Genomic DNA, 24728 nt, shown 5'->3' with positions numbered 1-24728 from the left:
GAAATCAAAATTTCAAAATCTAAAAATCCGATATCCAAAATCTAAAAATCCTTAATCTAACAATTCACAATCAAAAAATTCAATAACCTCATTACCAAAACTGGAAGATTTAGGAAGGTCTAAAACTCCAAGAATTTAAAATATCTAAATTTTAGATTTCATAACATTAACAATCCAGAATCAAAAACTCAGAAAAACAAAAACTTTAAAAGTCTTCAGCTCCAAAAACCCAAAAATTCAAAGATGTAGATAATCCTAATAGAAAGACATTCCATTAAGTACACGGACGTATTAATGATTGCAAAGCAGATTCGATGGATACGGGGAATTGACTGATATCCCATCTTTATTAGATGGTTATGGAACAACTTATCGCAAATACAGCTGTTGTATAATTGGTAATACGTCCGTGTACTTAATGGAATGATGTCGGAGTTAAAGTCCCACATGCAGCTGAAATAATTTTTCGCGAAACTAAAATGGAAAGCAACTATGTGTATAAAATTAATCATCTTTTCCAAAAAAATATAGAAATAGGGGAAGTGCACCGGTTTTGGCCAACTTAGTGCCTAATTTGGCCAACCCATATTTTTCCAAAATAATCGATCAGTTGAAAGCAGCGTTGAACCGTGAGGGATATATCTTTTGATGGAGACTAATCAAAACCCTCGCGAATTGCTTTATTTTTGGAGTTATTTGCAAAATTGGCCAAATTAGGAACATGGCCAAAACCGGTACAGTTCCCCTATATGAATATTTAAATCGATAAATGTGCTCAACCACAGCATAATAGGCAAGGGTTTGAGCCATATGCATTGTAAAGATAATAAAAATCGTGATATCATGAAAGAAAAAAACAATTAAAATCAAAATACAGAGAAAACACTGAAAATAGAGGTATTTCAAACTTTAAAAGTCAGCCACATTTTCCCCCGCATTTCCCCGCGGAGATATTTAGTTGAGGATCATATTTGAGATGCGTACTTTCAGATTCCCATCCCACGAAACATCTTGCGCAAACTTGCGCCATTTTGAGAAAACGCGATTGAAAAAAACGCTTTTTTCTAAAACTTGTCTTTTTTTCCTTAGTGTGCATCATAGCAACACTAATATCAATATTCTACTATAATGAACGTTCTTCCCTATTTGTTCTTGATGTTTTGTGAACAAAAATTCGATGTCGTTTGGAAATTTTTAAATATTTTTGATTACAGAGTCAAAATATTAAGCCCTTTTCAAAAGTTTGAGCGGTCGCGAAATGACTGAAATTGTTGTAACAACATTTTCCCAAAAGTTATGACAACATCAAAACATCTAGTATAAGCTCCAGAAAAGTGAAGAGAGGAATTCGTAAGCCTTGATGCAGATCTGAAAATGGAAATTATGGTTCAACTTTACTCAATTGTTATACTCTTGAGCTGGCCAAAAAATATGATTTATTAGTTTGCAGTTTCGTTTTCGTTTACGTGACGTGGACGTGGTTAGCCTTCTCGATGAAATTTTGAACATGCTACAGGGAAAAGTGGAGTAAAACCGACACCTTAAACAACTTTACAGTTCCCCCAATCTGTGGTAACGAATTTTCCGGTCCTAGAAATTTCCATACAAGCATACTTTGGCTCCAATCCATGAAGTCTCAGGACAATATTTCTTCGATAGAATTTGATTTATGATGAAAATGCGAACAGTCCAATCTTTCCAGCCCAACCAGCTGGGTGCAGAGTAAGATCGACGCCACATGAAGTGGTAAAAACCGACACATCAAGTCGTTATGGAATCGATCATCAGAACAATTTTCTAAATGATGTTACAACATAATTGAAAAATGTTCAACAACATTAATTTTGATATTTTTAGGGTCACTCATAAACGATTCACAGGTTGAAAATGAAAATTTTAGATGTATAAAATCATCACCACACATCTCATATTTTTATTTAGTTTCTTTAGTGGGTCCAGTGAAAAATATATAGAGTAGTATAAGAATGTTAATAACAAATTTACTTACTAACTACTGTAAATATTGACCTACATTTAAATTTCACTTATTTTAAAAAGTTGTCTATAACGGCGATTTAAAATAAATGCGTGCAGTTATGACAAGAAATGAAAATGACTATAGTTCCGTAGGTGACAAGCTACATATTTGTTACAGGAGTGAAAGTGGATAGCACCTGAAATAACAAAACTAGAGAATGGATTTGAATATATCTAAAAGAGCAAAAATAAAGCCTAAAAATACGGTTCTTCTCTCTGAGCGCATATTGTTATCCGACCTGGGCCGGTTTTCCTTTGATTACTCAATATTACCTCCCTAGACCTATTGTCACGCCCAATGAAGTGACATGGTTTGTAAACAGTCTATGATTAAGTTCCCCAAGCCCCTCGTTTTCCTAATATCATTTGGAATTACATTATGCGAACGATGAGTCTAATAAAACAGAGGTATTTCGTGATTCGATGACAGGTGTCGAATTTACCCCAACTGATAACATAATCACGATAAGATCCATGTGGCCGCTTATAATTACAAAAGTTAACTATTCTTCCACAACATACACACAATGATGTTCCACTATGGATCAGAGATGGATTAAATACTGAAAATCAACAAATTATTGTCATAAAAGCTTATACACCGATGCGAAAATTTTACATACCTCATCTCCTCAATGGTGATCAATGCTAAATGACTGTTTATTATGACTTTTATACGTCTCCGCTAGTTACAAAATGACTATAAATACAAAAAATCAATAGTTTATTCAAAGTGTGTCGAAATTCTGTCCGATAATCACTTGAAATCATAGATTTGAAGTGGTGTCGATTTTACCCACAATTCCCCTAAATGGTTTATCTTCTCGTGAGTTATTCGGTGAAAAACGCTCGAGCCAGTATTGATGTGCAATATACGAATCGTATCCCAAAGTTGCGTAACAAGCTTTGAAGATTCCAATACCATTTGGATAATAATACCGGGCGATAATTTGGATGTGTGATCGCTTAAGAGTGTTGTTCATCCTCGATTATTTGAAAATTTTATTTTCATCATCCTTTCCAAATGTTGGTCTAAAAATAATATACATCACCAGGGTTCGTAATGCTCACTCAATCTCAAGAGCACAGGATAAACAACGAAAACAGTACATATTCACATATGAGTTTTCATAACATTGTAAATTAACGTCCAAGTCGGGTGGTTTAATCCCCGGAAATAGGCAATTACCTTTGATTGAACTGAACGAAAACAGATTCACCCTGGGCTTGAAAAACGCTTGCTTTGATCTCATCGAACATACAGCTACGTAGTGCAACGTCACCTTTGCTTACAACCCATTTGGGCTGTACCTTTGAGTTTTTCATTCTATTCTTTAGTGGAAATTGTAGGAGGGTTGGATTCATGGCGGGATGGCTCCGATATTCATCCCATCAAAAAAAAAACAATGGACAGAAATTTGATTTGTTTCTTATTTTTGTGATTTTGTCCAGCAGTGAGCATGCATGTTGACAAAAAAGAAGCGACTAAATTGATGCCGTATTCCTTTGTTTCGCGATGAGATGAATATATGTTCTGTGAGATGGAGGTTGGGGCAGTTCCCCTATTTACGGACCATATTGAGTTCTGGAAAAAAATATTGCTTTTAATTGCGAGGTTACGTTTCGAATCGTTGTTTCAACTTACCCCGCACTACGCATTTCTATTTGTCCCGATGGGTTGAAAATGCGGAGCAATTTCAAACGACCAAAATACAAAATTACAAATTACAATTACAACTCATATGTCAATATGTACATTATGTGGAAGATAAACAATGGCAGGGATTGCTTTTAGTAGCTGCAATTTTTCGGGAGTGGCAATCAAAAGGCGCGTTTAGGAGATTAGTTTGTTGAAAAAAAATAACCAGGGCTTTCCGTCATTTCCGATCTAAATTACAGCTTCCGTTTCAACTTACCCCGGATTTCAACTTGCCCCGGTGTACCTTAATCCAATTAAACAAATCTAACATCCAAAAATCTAAAAATACCTAAATTTATAAAATCATATTCCAAGTCTTAAAATCCTGTAAGAAAAATCTTAGTGCTTTGGATTCTACAAATGTAAGCACCGGAGAACAGAAAGAAAAAATGCAGAATAAAATAATATAAAAATAGAAGAAATAGAAGAATCTTTCAATCGAAGACGGAGAGTTTCTTCAGGACACTGATGGTGGTAGATTGTTCGAACAATTAAAAAAAATTAATAGAAAATTGACGTTTGCCCAGTTGGCTCGATGGAATAGAAACGTCGTATTGACAATGAAAATGATTCCAAGTATAGACATTTCTTTGTGGTGAAATTGTCAATAACTCTGGGTTTAATATCTGTCCAGTCTAATACTATTCGATGTTCGATGATAAATTGAATGTTCACAGTTTGCCGTAGTTTGATTTGTAATAATTTTAGCACAATTTTTGAAAAAAAGTTTTAATTTCGTTCAACTCTTTTTGTTTATTTTATTTCTCCATTCTCGACCTTTTCAAAAACGTGCTAGAATTATTCGCTGCATGTGATTTTGTTGGTGCTATCCCTATTGTTGAATGTGACAGTTTTCGTTCGTTTCAGTGTTGCCAATATCACGATTTATTCACCTGCCCGCATTTTTTATGTATCCCATCCGCGCGTGTACACTTCCACACTGTTCCTCTGTTCGGTTTTTCCGTTGTTTGTTCGGTTGATTTCCACAATATCTATAAGCTACGAACGATTGCAGAATGTTCAATCAAATCCCATATACTAATCATTTTCTCCGCTTACTTTCCTCTCTCATTTATATCGAAACATTTTGTTCTAGCAGATTTACGGTGACGATTCGAGCGATTACGATTCCGTTGTGGATGAACTAAGTATTCTTCAATTACCTCCGCCGCCTCAGAAAAGTCTCCTGCAGCACATGTTCTGCCTGCCACTGAACTAACACCAAGGTCCCTCTTTCATTTGATTGGATTTATTTTTTTTTAGCCATCGATACTTAATCTTAGTTTGATTTGACTAACTGAATTATGCACGCACGAAAAAAACCCAAACTTATATAAATATTATCGGCAACAAAATCTGAAACAATTGGATTAGCACTGAGAAAAAAAGAAGTACAGTGAAACCAGCAGAGACACGCTACAAAATTTAGTTCGTCGCGTGCGAGACTAACCTAAAACTTTCGAAACATTCAAGTCCAAGATAGAGTGAAATTTATAAACAATTTAACATGCGTGTGAGAAAAAAAGAAGAGAATGATTCTTTCGAAACGCCTCACTAGTTGCGAAAGAAATGGATAACATTTATTATTCAACAACTATTCAGTATGGAAAACAGTTCCATAAACAAAACAAGCATTGAAACAAAATAGATAAACTGCACAGCGTTAACAACAGAAAAGACAAACTAATTGCATATTGTATAGGTGAAAATGAAGTTTAGCTAATAAAACATTATTCAAGCGCAAAATTATTAAGACAATTGAGGAGATTTTAAACTTTTAAAAAATCAAACACTGGAAGAAAAAGACAGAAAGTTAAGAAAATTGATTTACTGATTAGAACTAAATAAATTGCAATTGAGAAAGACGAAATCCTAACAGTAGTGAACCGCGTTAGATAAATCATTCAAATTATTCAAAACCACAATGGGAAACGGTAAAAAGAAAAGACATTTTTATAAACCATTTGATGAATTACCTTAACCTAGAAAAAAACTGAGAAACGGTGAGACCCACTCTAGCTATCTATCCAAACGCAAAAAAAAAGCAAATCTATTCCTGTAGAAACGTAATCAAAGGTGGGACGACTGTTCACTTATTGACAAACTTAAAGAAAAAAGTCAACACATTCCATTGATGATGAAACTCCTTTCCAAGCATAACCTTTAACGAAAACACCTGTTACCTGTTAGTAGAGTACTTTGTTTAATCGTCTGTGAATATATTTTTCCTATGAAAAAGAAGAAGAAGAGAAACACGCTTCTCCCACACACTACACTGGTGGGGAAGGATACTGTCCATTCCATGGCGTGCTGCGATCTGTTTACAACAACAACGCTTGCGATCGTGATGTGCCGAATCGATTATTTAGGTTAGATCTATTCGTTTTCATATGTGTGTATGACAACAATAACAACCGCAACAGCGAACTCTGTTGCGCAACTTTCATTCATATTAGTTAGTGTCGAGTTAGGTTAGGAAGAAAACTTCGGATTCTACGTGCGACGGTTTGGCTTCGTTTCGGTTCGCTTTTTTGTTTTTGTTAGAAAAGTATTACTCGTATTAAAAGTACTTAAGTTTAGACAGTTAGGGAAAATAAAGGAAATTTTTCGATGACCCTGAAAGAAATCAATGGGTAGGTGATCGAAACGTCGAAGCGGTGTGCACGTTGGATTCTTAGTTTGCAACTTATAGTATTTATTTATGTTTGCTCTTTCGTTCCGATTTCTGTTATGATTGTATTGACACAGTTGTACTTACTTATCTAGAAAATTGTACTTAACAAGTAATTTTGTTCTACTTAGGTTCAAATCATTTCTCACATTCGTACTGAGGTGTTATCAGTATTTTTCCGCGCTCTAACACTCTTTCTTCCAACATGTTAAATTTAAAAAGAAGAGAAGAAACAAACGATTATAATGAGACATTATTACAATGAAGAAAATAAATGCATAATTTGAATATTTCGAATAACTCGTTCATCGTTTGTAAAAACATTTTCTTCGAAAGTCCTTTTCACTTTTTTACTTACTTACTTATGGATCCTGTACACCTCCAGTGGTGCAAAAAGCCGACTTGAAAGATCTCCATCCTGAGCGTTGCCCGGCTATCGCTTTAACCTGTTGCCAGGTTAGATTTCGGTCGACTTCTTTTATTTCTTTATTGAGGCTTCGCCGCCATGAGCCTCTGGGTCTGCCTCTGCTGCGATGTCCCTTTGGGTTCCAGTCTAATGCTTGTTTACAGATTTCGTTTCCACCCCTACGTAGAGTGTGGTCGACCCAGCCCCACTTCCGATCTCGAATTTCTGTTGCTATCGGCCTCTGGTGACAACGACGGTGGAGCTCGTTGTTTGAGATCCAGTTGTGAGGCCACCAGGCCCGAATTATATACCGCAGGCATCTGTTAATGAACACCTGCAGCCGTTGAGTGTTCTCCACTAATACACACCATGTTTCGCTAGCGTATAACAGCACAGATTTCACGTTATACTAATGACACACTGGTGGTATAAGTACCATGGTACAAGAATCTTGAAATGAGTACCGTATCGATTATTGTCTTTATCAAAGATAGTCTTGGAATAATTTTCTTGTCCTCTTGTACCATGGTACAAGTACCACAGGTGTGTCCTTAGTATTAGAGTTGAAAATTCGTATTTTGGTGCGTTCACTTATCTGCCTGTTTTTCCAGATATTTCTTAAACTCGCAAAGGCAGCCCTTGCTTTCTTGATCCGTGCGCCTATGTCGATCTTGGTACCGCCGTCTGACGCCATTTGGCTACCAAGATATTGGAAGCTTTCAACATTCTCCACTGGTTGCCCGGCTACTGTGAAACTGGAAGGAGTCACCGTGTTTACATCCAACGATTTGGTTTTGTTGACGTTGATGACTAAACCTGCCGAGGAGGAGCGATCGGCAAGGTCGTTGAGCTTACTCTCTGCATATCAGAGCGCCGTTGCGCGAGTAGTGTAAACGTCATCCGCCAATTCGAAGTCGTTTAGGTGCTCCATGGTTATAGACTGCCATAACAGCCCGCGGTTTCGTTCACGGTCAATCGCATCTACCAGAATCTCATCGATTACGATGAGGAACAGTAACGGTGATAGAATACATCCTTGCCTCACACCAGCTACGACCCGGGTCGGACAAAACCCATTGTGCAGCACTCTACACGAGAAGGCCTCGTACTGTGCCTCGATGAGGCCGATGATTTTCTCAGGAACTCCTTTGCGTCTCAGGGCGCCCCACATATTCTCGTGATTGAGACAATCGAAAGCTTTTTCGTAGTCAATGAATACCAAGTAAAGGGACTCCTGGAATTCGTTGACCTGCTCCAGAATGATGCGGAGCGTGACAATATGGTCCACACAGGATCTTCCGGAACGGAATCCGGCTTTCTGCCGCCGGAGAGTCGCATCGATCTTCTCCTGAATCCGGGCTAGGATAATTTTGCACAGATCTTTGAGAACGGTACACAGCAACATAATGCCTCGCCAGTTATCGAACACAGTCAGGTCACCCTTTTTGGGCACCTTCACTAAGATACCTTGCATCCAGTCGACCGGGAAAGTTGCGGTGTCCCAGATATTACGAAATAAACGATGCAGTAGTTGAGCGGATGTCATGTGGTCAGCTTTGAGCATCTCGGCTGATATGCGGTCGACCCCCCCGGGCTTTATTCGATTTCATGCTTTGGATGGCTGTTTGAATCTCTAGCAGTGATGGAGCTTCGGTATTGACGCGTGTTATACGTCGGATCCTGGGCAGATCATGCCGAGGTGGTGATGGCCTGGCTGGCACTTGAAAAAGTTGTTAGAAGTGCTCGAACCAGCGTTTCAGCTGGTCAGTTGGGTCGGTCAATAACTGATCATTCGCGTCTTTCACAGGCATCGTTGCATTCATCTTCGCCCCGCTTAAGCGTCGTGAGATATCGTAGAGGAGGCGAATGTCCCCGGTTGCGGCGGCTCTCTCTCCTTCGTCGGCCAGAGAGTCTGCCCACGCTCGCTTGTCCCGTCGACATGAGCGTTTTACTTCCTTCTCAAGAGCCGCGTATCGTTGACGGGCTAAGACGTTGGCTCCTCTGGTTTTCGATCGCTCTATCGCGGCTTCGGCTTCTCTTCGCTCCTCTATCTTTCTCCAGGTCTAATCGGTGATCCATTGTTTTCTGTGGGTGCGCAATTCGCCCAGATTATTGTCACTGGTAACGATGAAGGCATTCTTGATGGCGGTCCACTGGTCATCCACGCTGCCACCTTCCGCGTCTCCAGTTCTTCAACGAAGGACTGTTTCACCGTGGCATCTTCCAGTCGGCGAGTGTTGAACCGTCGTCCTCCTGCCGACAAATCCGCGCAATGCGCAGGCGTATTTCACCGATGAGGAGGTGATGATCAGACGCGATATCGTCACGACGTTTATTCCGTACATCGATAAGGCTCCGTTTTCATTTCCGGCTGATGCAGATGTGGTTGATTTGATTTTCTGTAAAGCTGTCACGGGAGACCCACGTGCCCTTGTGAACCGGTCGATGAGGAAAGAGCGATCCCCCGACCACCATGTCGTTATTACCACAAAATTCTGCGAACAGCTCTCCATTTTCGCCTCATTTCTCCGAGATCATGGCGTCCCATAATGCGCTCATGGTTCGAGTTATCGGATCCGATCTTCGCATTGAAGTCGCCCAAACAGATCTTAATATCACCCTTCGGAATTCTATCTACGACGGCATTGAGTTGACTATAGAAGGTCTCTTTGTCTTGCAGATCAGCAGCATCGGTGCATAACATTGGATTATAGTAAGGTTCCGGACCCGTGTTCTAAGTCTGGCAACGATTATCTTTTCACTTATAGGTTCCCACTTCATAAGCGCAGAGTGTGCCTGAGCGCTTAGTAGGAAGCCAACTCCGCGATGCCGGGGAGCGTGTCCACCTCGTAAACCAGATTATAGCAGAACTTGTCCCGACGGCGTTCTTTGTTCTCCAAAGTTTGGCCAACGGACTTCACTCAGTCCCAGGATCTCAAGCTTCATGCGGCGTGCCTCATTGGCAAGTTGTGCCAATTTACCCTGCTGGGCTAGGGTTAAAACGTTCCATGTCCCTATTCGTGTCCGTTGTTTCGCGCTAAGAGTCGTCGCCGTAAAATCAGTCCGTATTCTTTCATTATCGGATTCTCGAACAAATTGATGTTTCGGGAACAGTAGGTTGTTGGCCCAAGGTTCCCTATCCACCGGGATGGGGCTGCCATCTTAGGTATAGCTTCCGAAATGCTATTTTCATACTCAGCCGCTGGATGCCAGAACAGACGCTGTTGGAGCCGCACCTCAGTGGTGAACAGACGCTCGATCAGTCGGGTCATATTTGTTTAAAGTCCCACCCAACACCAGGACTAGGCTAGTGCGCATTGACTACGCCCCCAAGAAAACGCTTCGGTTGCTGCTTTGTTTGAACGTGTGTGAAGATGTTCGAACAACAATTTGACAGTTGGCGGCTCGGTTGGAAAAAATTAAAACGGTTTGATTTAGGTTTGAGTTGTCGGGGGTGGAGTCAAGGTTCGCCGAACATGTTTGAGCATTTGTAGTGAAGTTGCTCCCATATATTTTTTGATGGTTGGTGCTCAAGTTGGCGCTTCGGTCGTTCGTGTGTGATATTGTTGGTCAAATAAATTAATTGTTCGTGCCATTTTTGGTAAAACTTGATGGATGTTTGAACAAACGAGAGGTGGAGTCAATGTTAGTCAAACTGCTTGACCATGTGTACGTTCCATAAGGTCGTCAAAAGGTTGGTGAATCGGCGAATGCGTGCCGTACTAGAAGCAGAAGGTAGACTTGGATTCGGGAGCCAGGGATTAAGGTCTTTCCCGGAGAAGACGGGGGTACCTCAGGGTTACGTTCTGGTGGTGATGCTGTTCCTTGTCGCCAAGAACGATGTGTTTCATTCACTTCTTCCGAACATTTACATTTTCGTCTATGCCGACGATATATTGCTGCTTGGCAACACAACGTGGATAACAACACAATACACCGTCAGCACTGTTATTTGCTGGGTCAGCTCGCCAGGAAGTGCGTCAGAGGACACGTCTGCCATTGGGGGGACTGTGGGCTCTAAATGGCCGGAACGAAATTATGACAGCGACTCTCCGTGGATTCTGCGAGGTTTCTAAGCCAAGTATTACGGAGAAAAAAAATTTAGATTGTTCCGCGGAAATAACGCACAGAGGGCAATCCCCGCATAGAACAAATGCATAGTGTGCGTTGATTTGAGCTCAAATTATTAAAACAAATCAACTGCCATGCAATCCAATCATTTGAAAGGCGAGCCCATAAACATGGAACGGTTTTACCCACAATTCCTCTACTTAGACTTAATCGATTTTATCGCAACAAGCTGCAAGTTCCACAGAGGCACTCTTCTTATTGAATGCTATTTAATTTGATCAAGATTGAACAATGCGTTCGCAGCTGACAATGAAAATGGTTTAGGCAGTTTTCATTTTTCCCATATAATCGAGACTAGGAGCATTGAGCAGCTACCGTGCTATAATATAAAGGATTTTTGCTGGATTTGTTAGCATCCTCGATACGCCAACCCCCTCCCTAACGCTAACCCTACGATTATGCTAACCCAACGAGCAAAGCTTGCAATGTGGAACGTGAGGAATACGAAAACTAATCGACGAACAACCAGGGGGGAGTAATGTAACAAATAGAACACTGCGTGCTCGTATAGGAGAGTGATAACTCAAAATAACCAACGATCACGTTGAAGGTTGAACTGTAATTGATTTATTCATAACTTGTCGAATATAAGTTTACCTACTGGAGACATCTGAGCTTGGATCGATATTTGAATTAAGAGAGAGTGAGAGAATGAGTATAGGGTAACGGTACCAATAGTGGAGGTATTAGTAGATCCACAAAAGAAAATATTTTTTAAAAATTGATAATTATGGGAAATTTATTGCTTTATTATCTTAGTCAATAGATATACTAATAAATTTGCTAACAAAAATGAGATAGATGTCATTTAACATCAACAATTACCAAATATTGCTTGCACCACTATAGGTACACTATTCCTTTAGTGGCTTTAAAAATTAATTTTGGTTCCTATAGTGGTGCTATCCATTGGTTTCTTATGAGACTCGCCACCATTGGTACAGTTGCATCACTATAGGTGCAAGGGAGTCAATTTTGTTAAGGAAAATCATTATTTTCAATAGTTTTTCAAGCGAAATCTTAAGGTAAGTTGCATTTAAAATGATATTTAAAGCACAACGCATCAACTGAAACCATCGTAAAGTGTATAACAATCCATGGAGAGATACATACAAGATGGTGATGGCTACACAACAAATAATTTTGAAAATTCAACGACTTGTAAAATATCCGCTTATCCCATCAAACGAATTAACGTTCGATATTCAATCAAATTTGACTCAATTGTACAAGAAAGCACAGTTTGAATTTATGTTGATTCAAAAGAATAGTGAGATCGATTGAATGTTACGTTTATTTGTATGCTCCAAATATGTGCATTAAAATACATTTAAAATCACAACATATTTTAATCTGTGTAGGACTAACAGCACGCCACCTGAGAAATCTCCGGAGATGTTGGCCAACACGGATGCTGGTCAAAAGTCGATCGTAGTGTCTGCGGGTGTTCCACAGGGATCGATCCTCGGACCGGTTCTGTGGAATATTATGTACGACGGAGTATTATGCTCAAGTCTCCCGGCCGGTGTGAAAATAGAAGGCTTCGCTGATGACGTAATGCTAGAGGTAACAGGAGACACTCTTGACGAAGTCGAACTGAAGGCTTCATACGCGATTGGCAGAGTGGAAGTAATGGCTCAACTCGAGGCGTTTGTCCCTTGCACATCACAAGACGGAAGTCATAACCGCCATGGGTTGCAGCAAGCGAGGATAAGAGTAGGGACCTGCACAGTTAACTCCGTAAGGTCTCTTAAGCATACGGCGCGGGCGTGATGATCGACGATAAGCTCAATTTCACGAGCCACGTCGATTATGCATGCCAGCGGGCTTCATTGGCGATAAAATCTTTATTTATTTATTTATTTATTTATTTTGCTTATTTCATCTGACTGTGTCGTCTACATGAAAACTTAAAACTAAAGGTCAGTTGATAAAATATCTGTTTAGCCGTTGACGAAACGCGGATGAACTGATGTTGAAGTCGAATTGGTCCGACACCTCGTTGAAATAGCGGATCATAGCGACAAAGCAGCTATTGGCAGCATAATTAGTGTTATGCCTTTCTTCGAAGAGCAAATCTCGAGGTCGAAAGGATCGTGAGGGTGCATACAATGGAATTTTTTCCAACAAATCTGGCACGTCGTACTCGGATAACAGAAGTTTGGCGATGAAAACGGCTTGCGACACGTTTCTCCGCTTATCAAGAGCATCTAGCCCCAGCAGACTACAGCGATCAGCATACGGTGGTAAATTCAGCGGGTCCGTCCATGGGAGATGGCGCAGGGCATATCGTATGAACTTGCGTTGCACAGCTTCGAACCGAGCAGTCCAAACAGCTTGATATGGATTCCAGACAGCAGAAGCAAATTCGAGTTGAGAGCGTACCAATGAGCAGTATAAGGCTTTGTAGCATAAAGGATCGCGGAATTCATTTGAGATTTTAAAAATAAAACCAAGCTGGCGATTCGCTTTGGCGATCGTAGTTGAAAAATGGCGTCTTAAAGTTAGCCTGTCATCCAACACGACGCCTAGATCTTTAACATGATCCACACGTTGTAAAGTTGTTCCTGCGATACTATAATCGAAAACCACGGTTTCGGCAGTGCGATGAAAGCTTATTACGTAACACTTTGAAACAGCCAGGACCATCATATTACGCTCACACCAACATTTGAATAAATCCAGGAGCTTCTGCAATTCTTGGCAGTCCGCCAGATTTCGAATAACGATGTATAATTTGAGATCGTCTGCAAACATCAACAGCAGGCCTCCACGCTGCAGGATAAAAGTTACGTCATTCACGAAGAGCGAAAACAACAATGGACCCAGCGTGCTTCCTTGGGGAACTCCGGAGCCGTTCGAAAAACAGTGGGATGAGTGATCACAGAGAACAGACATGGATGCTCGAACAAAATTTCGTTAAAAACGTGTGTAAAGATTTAAATCGCTCCTCAGCGCCGCCAACGCAGACTGCCCGACATAAAAACTCAATTTCACTAAGTGATGGCGTTGGCATACACTACATAAACAATGTAGTGCTGCCACCTAGGAGCGAGCCTAGGAGCAATTCGGAATGAACACTAGCGCTAAAAAGTAAAACACGGCAAATTTTAATCATATTTATCAGCACACTAGCACCGCGCAACGGGGGCATAACGACATACTTTAAAATGACCAGTACAAACTTTTACACAAGCACGCGAATGAAGATGAACGTCTGTTCTCTGTGGAGTGATCTCCAATGATGACGGTCACTTGACGTTGCACTAGATATGATCGAAGCCAGTTGCAGAATGTTGTAGAGCATCCCATTTTTTCAAGTTTTGCAAGCAGTATGTCGTGATTCACTTTATCAAATGCTGCTATCACGAATGATGTCCAACAGATCGGCGGTGCATAGTCAAGTGCGTAGGTTGATAGCGGGCGTAGCATTGTCTATCATCCGCTATGGCGTACCGGCATGGGCCGTAGCACTAAAGGCCGAGTACAATGTAAAGAATCTGATCAGAGTACACCGGCTGATGTGCCTTCGTGTCGCGAGCGCATATCGCACCATATCATATGAGGCGGTGTGCGTTATAGCGTGGATGATGCCGATAGACTTACTCCTAGAGGAAGATGTGGTGTGCTACAACGAAAGGGACTCGGTGCAAGTGCGACGTGTCAAGAGAGCAGCCTCGCTGCTCAAATGGCAAAGAGCATGGGACACCGCAGTCAAAGGTCGTTGAACACATAGACTGATTCCGGATGTGTCCAACTGGGTCGACAGAAAACCACCACCTAACACAGTTGTCTGAACATGGTTGCTTTAAAAAATAGCTACGCAGGTTTGGCTTCGCAGATTCTGCGGAGTGTCTAGAATGTGTAGGTGAGGTAGAGGCGGCAGAGCATGTGATGTTCGCATGCCCGCGATCCGAGATAGAACGCAATGCCATGTGGCTTGTTAGCGGTATGGATACAACCCCGGACAACCTCGTCGAGAGGATGTGCCGGTAGAAAGTTATATGGGGGTAATTCTCGCTGAGACCGGGCTACTATTTGCACGAGCTTCTTGAAAATGCCTAAATTTATATTATTTCGAAAGCTTTCGGCGAGTATATTAAGGATCCGAGTTAAATTCTTCAGAAAGATGAACCCCTCGTTAGTTACACTCGAAATCATTTTAATGAACCCCTCGATTTTTGTCAATTCTTGAGTCACCAAAACTGTCATAACTCCAACATTTCTCAACCGATCATACAGATCAGCATATCGTAAGGAAAGAGGAAAATTGTATCCTCAATTTGCAATAATAAAATAAAGCAGCCATATTGAATTTGGATTTAGAATATTCATACATCGATGGAAAGTTTAGCTTATATTGTGCATTGTGTCCGAAAATCTCAGGTGCATGTTTTTTCTATCAAAAGTTATGTACGATTTACCAAATTATTTTTGGAAGGGCCATCTGACCAACGAACATTATTTTAATGGTTAATATGGTACTACGACGTCAATTCCTTGATTTCATACACTATTCTAAGCCAAATATGTTTCATAAATCTAAAGCATATCTACAACAGTACTTTACCCTTCGCTCAAAAGTTTTGAGCCTAACGGAGCCGTATTCAAGTTATTGTATTAAATAATTCTCGCTTAAGTTTTCAAAAGGACCTAAATAACATTTTTTAATGAATTAATTTGAATAGTGCAATCAACCGACCAATGTGAAAGCTTTTGATCGCAATAATCGCACTTCTTTTAGCAATTCATGAAAAAATGTTATTTAGGTCCTTTTGAAAAGTTAAGCGAGAATTCAATAATTTTGGTATTGGTAAATGGTACATAACTTTTGATAGAAAAAACATACACCTGAGATATTTGGACACAATGCACAATATAAGCTAAGCTTTCCATCGATGTATCAATATTCAAAATCGGTGGTTGCGAACCTGGCAGAAAAATAGTTTTCAAAAACAAATCCGGGATGGCGGCCAAATTCAATATGGCTGCTTTTATTTTTATTATTATAAATTGAGGATACACTCTTCCTCTTTCCTACGATATGCCGATCTCTATGATCGGTTGAGAAATGTTGGAGTTATGACAGTTTTGGTGAGTCAAGAATTAACAAAAATCGAGGGGTCCATTAAAATGAGTTTGTGTATAACTAACGAGGGGTTCATCTTTCTGAAGAATTTAACTTGGATCTTTAATATACTCGCCGAAAGCTTTCGAAAGAATATAAATTTAGGCATTTGTTTGGCTGAAAGTCATTCGGCCGAAAGTTATTTGCCCGAGAGCCGTTTAGCCGAATGCCACTTGGCCGATTAACACTGAAGGTCATCTAGCCGTATTCCAGTTAACTGAACTGGACGTATACCCCACTGGCAGAGACAGAGGTGGAGCACCACACCATTGTTCTCAAAGGCTATTGTTCTTGCGCCAAGCAGTGCTCCACCAAATAACAATAGCTGGCGCCACCAGTGGTTTGCGCGTCAAGGTTATAAGGCCGAAAACGGAGTCTTATCTAGTCTACACATACACAACCAGTTCGTGATAGAATCATGGAAAGTTATAGATTGGACTAGAGATCCCATAATAAGAGATGGGCGAATACTTTTCCATGCGATTTAGCAACGCTGTTAATTTCGTAAACAAACGCTGCCAGCGAAAAATATTTTAGTTACTAGATAAAGATTGTCGCTGTCGTCGCTGTCCGGAACATCTTTTGCTGGCGACGATAGGGGATCTAAATGTCAATGATGGAAAAATACATACGATTTGACAGTTAGGTACCACACATGTTTCGGACAGCAGAACAAAGGGACCGAAACGACAATCATTATCTGGTAACTAAAATAGCTTTTCTGCCAGCACTTGGCGTAGCGTAAAATGTTGTAGCTTGAACATGACTTTGCAATTGATGACACTTTCGATTATGTTGTTTATCTTGTTGTTTATCCTCCATCTGTGCATTATAACTAATGTAAAAGTTCAGTACGCAAGAACAAGATACAATGGTAGACTACTTCTACTTGCGAAAGAAACACAAATTGTTCATTCGATTAACTTTTATAAAAAATCTTTTCCATTACAGTCGCAAAATACCTTTCACTCTGCAACAATAACGATGTTCATTTGGCTCAGATTTTGACAGGTCTCAATGCGCGATTGGCTCAAGATGGCCGCTTTCGCATATCTCTGCACAGAAAAATAAAGAACCTAAAAAAATAAAGAACTCAACTTTGAGTACGAAGTTCAAATTTTAACTCAATATTAGGTAGTTTTCTCACTCCCTCTCATGAATGTTATTATAAACAAAGAGAGCTGCATCGACCTAACGTGTGCTGTTCCGTGGAAGAAGCCAAATTTGAGTTGTTTTCACCATAGTCTCGAGTGAGTGAAAATAACATTAATTCGAGTTGGTGAAACTTCATAGTGGGTGAAAATTCAACACGGGAGTAAAGGCAAAGTAAATACTTACCGGATTTTTTCGCATTTTACTTATTTTTGGCTTCTTCCACACAAGGGCGGATTTGAGTGAAAGGAACCATAAAGTCAGTTGTTTCGCGGTTCCGTGTCATAATCTTTCATAATTTATGTTTGAAGCACCTCATAAATGTAGATCAAACATAAAAGCGACCAAGCCTACTGTGCAAAATACCTGTTAGAATCAATTTTGACGTAGAACTTACGTCTTTCTTTACTAAGAAAATTGGCGCAAATGTTCGCGAGAGAATTGGCGCCAAATCTATTTCGCTTCGAAAAGCCATCATTCAGCCAAAACACAAAAGGGTGGGCTTCAGAGTAAAACTTTCTTTACTAAGAAAATTGGCGAAAATGTTCGCGAGAAAATGGGCGCCAAATCTATTTCGCTTCGAATAGCCATCAATCTGTCAAAACACAAATGGGTCGGCTTCAGAGTAAAACTTTAACCACGATGAGAAAATAACCATCGAAATGTCAAATTTTAACTAAAAGTTAAGGTGATTATAGAATGAAGCCAGAAATCGGCCATTTTGTAAACCACGTGCTTTTCCAATATTTTTTTCAAGAGCACGAGATGAAAGAACCATAACGCGTATGGGGCTGAAATAATGGTAGATCGTTTGCTTAGTTATGCTGAACAATCGTAATTTGAATTTCGGCACTGTACGAAAACTATTACGCCAGATTTGGGCTATTGGAGATGTATGTAGATAAACGTGTGGTGAATTTGAAATTCACCACGGGCTTCATTCTATAATCACCTTAAACGAATCGGTGGAATGGTTCACAGCCTAAACTGGGTGTCATTTAGATTTTTTAATACATTTAATTTTGCTCTTCATAGGATTTATTTGTTTATTTGTAGAAGTTGCCTTAAATAAATGTATTAAGTTCAACACTTTATAATTAGGTACTAATTGCACTTTTCACCACGTAATTTCAATAAAACCACATTTCAAAATCTATTATTGAGCATCCCCAGCATCATCGTTTTCGCTTTTCGCAGTATCGTTCGCCGCCGTATCACCGTCAGCGGATACACCGTTCACCGCCAGTGAATGCACAATCCCTTCCCGTTTGTTTCCGCTGGTTCGTGCACTCAGCACGAACCGGTTGCCGTCCTCGATGAATGTCGTTTCGGTGCCGCCATCTACGAATTCACCCTGCAAGTGGAACGAAAAAAAAAAACGGTGTAACGAAGTGAAGGGGTTTCGAGCATACTGCTGTTCGTTCGCGTTGAATTCTCGATTCGTTCGAAAAAGGGGTGCTCAAATCAAACACTTACGGTTTCCTCAATCAGTTTTCCGTTGACGTAGATGTTGAGAGTATTTTTTTCTGGAATTTTTATTTAAGAGAAAATTGATTTAACTGCGCTTGTAGTCTTGAATGGAATATTTACCCAGTACAATCCGGTAGAAATTATCCTTCAGATTGATTTCCCACGTTTTGAGTGCTTTGGCTTGCGATTCGGTGAACTGTTTGTAGGACTTGCCGTCGACGAAGAGCGAGTAGCAGTACTTGAAACCTGGCAGCGGGTCGACCTGAAATTCAAAATAATTGGAAATCTACATTTTCCGCACACACCTTTGTAGAAGCATGGTGCACATTAGAATCGCACATCTTGCCCCTCACTTATGGGAGGCTTTCGTCGGAAACTCTTCTGAAATTCCCCTGAACTCTTAACAATTTCCTCTGGTAACTCTCTCGAATTTCATTTGGAAATTATCCTGATTTTCCCCTTTAAAATTTTCTTAATAAAAGTAAAATATCTGAGATTCCATCAAAAATCCATCAAAAGAAGGCCCGACAATTCATCTTTACATACTAAATACCTGATATTGTTTCAAAATAATACAAAAATGTAAGATTTCAATAGAATTATAGTATTAAAATCTTCCGAAATTGTATATGCCAAAATGTTATACATTTTCTGTAAGGTTCTTATACAGAATTGTATTTTAAGCTTTATCATAGTGACTTTTCGGTACAGGAAGTTCATCACTCAGTAATAAAATCCGCTGCTTTGATGTACAAATGATTCTGAAAATTAAATTCCCCTGGACATTCATCTGAATTTTTTGACGGAAGTACGTCTGCATTTTCCTTGGAAACAATTTTGAATTTCTTCTAATGTAATATTTCAAAACTTCTTTTAAAATTTCTTCTGAATTTTCTCAGAAATACGACTGCATTTGAAATTCAATTCGAAAGTATTCTCCAATCAATTGCCTCATCCGGCATCGACTATTTAAAAAAATATTCCTAAAAATCATATGATCCTAATCTTTAATCTTAAATCAGCTCTACAATTTTTTATTTATTTTCAATCAACATGCCATGTTCGTAAAAATCGAGTAATTTCTGATTCTCAGCACATATAAAATATGCTATGATACGCAAGATTTTTTTATGTACAGGTTATCCGACTTGTCAATATCCCCAACTCAGCCATCTTGGATTTTTGTATGGAATTTATGCTCGTTTGTTTACGTTTTGCACTGAAAATGTATGTTTTCCCCCCGCGCTGGTTATTCCCATCTACTGACGAAGTCGGATAACCTGTACATAAAAAAATCTTGATGATGCGCTCAACAAACAAATTTGCAAACTCTCAAAAATTCATGATAATAAGCAAATATTAGTTCTATGGATGGCGTTCAGCAAATTATTTCACTGTATTATAACAAAATATTGAATAAATTGCTTAAGATCAGTAAAATAGTATTTTGCTGATTTATTTCCAGTAAATTTAATTGCTGGATCATGGAGAAAAATGACCACGCGCCTCCATTTTCTTACTATGACAAACGTTATACATAATTGAAAGATTCTAGCTGCGTTTGCTTATTTATTGGCTCCTTTTCCCTTTTACTGATGAGAACGAGTTTCAAATTGCTTCCGACCATTTGACTTCAACCTTTTCTTACCCTTATAATGCACCGTTTATCATCCAGCTTGAACATGTCCTCGCCCACCAGCTTGAACATCCAATCCCGTCGGAAAATTTCCTGCTTATCAATCCACAGCACCCGTTTCCCGCTGGCCGTCCCATGCTCGAACTCAATCTCGTAGATTTTCCCATACAACGGTACCCGCCACCTGGCCACCACTTCCCGATTCGTTCCGACGCCGTTCTGCTTGGCCGTACAACCATTTCCATTGCCGTTGTCGTTGTTGTTGTTGTTGCTGTTCTGAAGGTGGTTAGCACCATCAGTTCCGGTTTTCATGCTGCTGCTAAGTACCAAGTTTCTACTCAATCCAAGTATGCCGTGATTCATTCGCGTGTGGCCGCCCACCTCCTTGAAGTCGAGGGGTGTGACGATGCGGGGCGCAAATTATGACTCTATATTCCGGTAACTTTTTGTATCTTCCTCAAACCGGGTGGAACATCTATCGAAGGCGAAGAAGTGGCGAAGGGAGTCGGTTCGCGCCACTCGTCAAAGTCATTATCACTTTGCCGAAAGGCGGGTGGGCCGCACAAAAAACTATATGGATTTGCTTTAGTGTTTGTATAAACCCTGTACAGCTGTATCGATAATACTAAGGCACGCTACAGCACCTGTTCCCAGCGGTGATTTATAGGTCACGAAGCGATTTCCTGGAAAAGGTAAACACAATAAAAGTAGTAGTTACGATATGCCGCTTGAGAAAGTACAGAAAAAAACGGATAATGGTAAAATCGATGAACTGGACATTTCAGGTTTCTACTAAAGGGTGAATATTTCATTTGATATTGAACTTGCCTAACGATGCATGTATGATTCATCCGGCATCTAAATAATTCATGCAAATAGTAGATAGGTATCATTCTTATCGCATGTTTTCATGGATTTGCTCTATACCATTCATTATTATATTTATCAGTACTTTACTCAACTGTCGACATTGATATGAAAGTGCATTACTACGGAATGCTATATCTACAACAAATACCTTGGAGTCAAGGGATTGTCCAAAAATAATGTTTCACTTTTAGGGGAAGGGATGAATTTCTTCAAATGATTTAATTCTTGTGAGCCTTGTGGCAACCGATACAACATTCCACAATTTAAATACCAAAACCTAAGGAATGTTGAAAATGGTAAATTGTAGCATGGCGTAAACAATTGATCTTCCCTTTATGCATATGATGGACGAATAGTGATGCAGTATAACAGTGTTAATAGAAATCAGTTTGTTGAAACCTTCGAGGCACGTGAGGATAATAGCGAAGCATCTTCGTGTACTCGATAATCATAGTTTATGCTGATTTCAAAATGTTATAGGTAGGGTATATGGCTCAAACCTTAGCATATTATACTGCAGTTGAGCATATTTATTGTTGTACATCAGCTTACATTGGAGCTCTGACCAATATTATGCCATCAGACGACTTGCTTACTTTTGGTTGTTGCGCCAAATAGTTTGTAACCCGCCATTTTAGGGTTACAATTAAAACCCCTTGGTTCTTGGGCCAATTTAGCTCAGACCCCCAAAAAAAATTGTAAATATATGTTTCCGTGTTCGTCTACTAATTGTGTGTGTGCTTCATCCTCTATCCCTCACCCATCTGGGGGTGTTGATTAAGGTCACTCCTGACGGAATCCAAGATTAAAAGTGCTCGCGTTTTCGGGGGCACACCACTCAATACGGAAGCAACGCACAACTGTCATTTTTATTATTTCACGCATGCTGCGACGCAGCAAAGCTAAATCAACAAAAATGACAGTTGTGCGCCGCCTCTGAATCGAGTGATGTGCCGCCGAAAACGCGAGCACTTTTTATCTTGGATTCCGTCAGGAGTGACCTTAAGTAGTACTACGAATAATTTGATCAGATCTCATGTTCCGTAATGGTGCCCTTTTTGTTACGAAGACTAGTACTACAAAAAGGATTCACTTCTAAAGCAAGAAAAGTGTCTTCAGAAGTGTGGGGAATGGGATGTACTAGTTGTTCATAACAGGTACAGCAAAACTTCACAAGGACGCCCTTATTCGTACTAACTACTCAGGGAGTAGAAGGTCGAGAAGAGCCATCGTTGCTAACTAAAGCGTGAACCGGATACCTGGGACTCCCACAATATCCGCGGCAATAGCAGCAAACGATGCCCTGTACGTATTTAGCGCTCAATTTAGTAAATTTATATGTTGGCGAAGCAATAAGAACTGGAACGTGCTCACCAATTTAGTTCGTCCAGAGTTCAGTATCCTTCGCTTCCATTTAAGACGTGATCGTATTGCCCAACAGTTCGCCCAACTGTGGCTGATTTGGCAGCTGCAAAAGTTCTCTTGGGGTTAGTGGCTGTGGATGTTCCGGTTGCTGTTACTCTCATGGCTGTTGCTGCATTAAAATTGGTTGTAGTGCATTTACAGTATTGCGTCAATGTCTTCAAGCATTTGAAAGTAGGAAGTGTTCAAATATTAAACAATGGAATACCTGAATCCTGAAAAGATGAGACGAAAAAACGAGGGCAGTTTCAAACATTACAACTTTACAACAACAAGCTTTTGAAAATCAATTAAATCCCTGAGGAATGCCAAGAGCATGGACCAAAACGTAGGAAACTAAACCTGCAAGTCTTTTCGATTTTTTTGAGACTGAAAAGCCGCTAATCCCAAAGTTAAAATCAATATGGTTTCCTTATTATCACCGGGAGTTTTGAGAAGGTGTGTAGTGGCACATTAAAAAGTGTTTATTGAAGCAAAAAAGGCCGGATCAAATGTCTCGCTGCTCTTGAGTCCAATTAATAGTGAGACCACGAGCTAGAACACGCTAAGTAATCCACTTTGCTTGAATATGAATAAAGATGGCTTCACCTAACTCATGGTTTCCCAAACTGTGAGTCCCGAACCCCAGGGGGGTCGCGAGCGGATTGTTGGTGTGTCGCGCAGAACAAATATTAATTGCAGCTCGACTGCCGAACCTTTTGATCATTTTTTTCAGGAACATTATTTCAAGTTTAAACCGCATTTTATTTTAAATATCCATCACCACGCTATTTTATTTAAACATTTATGCCTCAAAGCTGTCCTCGTAATGAAGTAAAATAAAAACGCTAACATTTAACAAATAATACCATGTTATGAAACTCATATGTGAATATGTACGTTATGTGGAAGATACTGATTTGGAAAATGTATTGGAGGTAACCACTTTCCCTTCGATGGGACTCGAACCCATGACCCTACAGTACGCTAGACCGGTGCTTTAACCAACTAAGCTACGAAGGACCTCCGTCGGCCTTCGCAACCTACCAATACATTTTCCAAATCAACATCTTCCACACAACGTACATATTCACACGGCACGGCAAAAAAAAACTTAAATGGTGCCAGAAGCTCCACTGGAACATAACAATATTTGATCAAATTAAAAACAAACGGCCAATTTTTGTACGTTCTAGGTTCAAATAATAGCATTTTTCATGTGCATTATGTATTTCTTTATTACTTATTGTTCTGAGATATTTCAAAAATCCTAAAATGAAATTTATGAAAAAGTTTTTGGCATTTGAGAATTTGCATCGTTGCATCGTTATAAAAATGCGAGTCAGTTAGTAAATCAGGAGATCAAAAAAGGGTCAATTTTGATACCAGCTTTGTATTTCACTTGATCAGTGCTGTGTTTATGCCTTTCAAAACGATCACTGAACATTAAGGATACTTAGTTAGCATACTAATGAAGAGTTGTGTCAGATATTACGTTGATAGGACAAAAATTGGCAGGTTAGCATACGAATTGAGAAGTGGTGCTCAAGAGCTACAATAGGAAAGGAAAGGTTAATTCTATCGATTAAAACCATAAATACGAAGAGACGGATTAATGTCAAGTAGTACAAATAGATTGTTAGTGGAAATATTGAAAATTCAATAAATTAACCGTAATAACATTAAAACTGCTACTGTTGTACTTTTTTTTATCCATACTTACCTGTTCCGGTAAAATTTTACCTATATTTATCCTGGAACTGTCGTACTACGTCACATACCATCTCATCACGTATATTCTAGTCATACTTTACTTGACTAGGTACCTGGGCTTCCTTCAATCATTGTAAGCTGCTAATGTCTATCCCGCTGATTTGCCGCTCGAGGAACGATTTGTTCTTCAGTCTTCGTTTTTTTTTCGTTTACTTATCGCCAACACCGGAACGTAATTACCTACTTATGTGTAGCTAGTCCATTTAGTACTGGGATTTTGGTTTTGTTTGGCAAGGATTTGGAGAGCTTCGAAAACATTTTCTACCAAGAACTAAAGAAACGTATGCAAAGACAATTTGAAGTGAAAACAAAAAAAAAAATCACTTTTGCGTCGAAAAAATGACGGATGAAAAT

The 24728-nt window shown here is 39.7% G+C and overlaps 2 protein-coding genes across 5 annotated transcripts in view; one reads left to right on the top strand and one right to left on the bottom strand.

Moving 5' to 3' along the window:
* The window catches only part of LOC134226456 (atypical protein kinase C), a 576984-nt gene extending 570277 nt beyond the window's left edge, over window positions 1-6707 (top strand). For 2 of the 4 annotated variants that reach the window (XM_062707234.1, XM_062707236.1), the window contains exon 14: window positions 4833-6707. The gene's annotated coding sequence lies outside the window, so the exon portion shown is untranslated. The remainder of the gene's footprint in view (window positions 1-4832) is intronic. The other 2 variants (XM_062707233.1, XM_062707235.1) reach the window with 1 other exon arrangement.
* Window positions 6708-18256: 11549 nt separating this feature from the next.
* On the bottom strand, window positions 18257-21007 carry LOC134223591 (fas apoptotic inhibitory molecule 1). The gene is made up of 4 exons (XM_062702775.1): window positions 20343-21007; window positions 18815-18956; window positions 18701-18750; window positions 18257-18578 (listed from the first exon to the last, which is right to left on the bottom strand). Exons 1-4 carry the CDS (start codon window positions 20691-20693, stop codon window positions 18381-18383), a joined length of 741 nt encoding a protein of 246 aa, XP_062558759.1. The 5' UTR covers window positions 20694-21007; the 3' UTR covers window positions 18257-18380.
* Window positions 21008-24728: the final 3721 nt, after the last annotated feature.

The sequence above is a fragment of the Armigeres subalbatus genome, chromosome 3 (assembly GCF_024139115.2).
Source record: "Armigeres subalbatus isolate Guangzhou_Male chromosome 3, GZ_Asu_2, whole genome shotgun sequence".
NCBI classification, from domain to species: domain Eukaryota; kingdom Metazoa; phylum Arthropoda; class Insecta; order Diptera; family Culicidae; genus Armigeres; species Armigeres subalbatus.
Note: the sequence above shows the minus strand (reverse complement) of the source record. Positions and strands in the feature narration are given on the sequence as shown.

Bases quoted from the DNA above. Each gene is read 5' to 3' on its own strand.
- LOC134223591 (XM_062702775.1), bottom strand. From the start codon at position 20,693: ATGAATCACGGCATACTTGGATTGAGTAGAAACTTGGTACTTAGCAGC. The intron at 18,751-18,814 runs GTAAATATTCCA...TAAAAATTCCAG, and splicing joins TTTCTACCGGATTGTACTGG to AAAAAAATACTCTCAACATC. The intron at 18,579-18,700 runs GTAAGTGTTTGA...TTCCACTTGCAG, and splicing joins GAAAACTGATTGAGGAAACC to GGTGAATTCGTAGATGGCGG.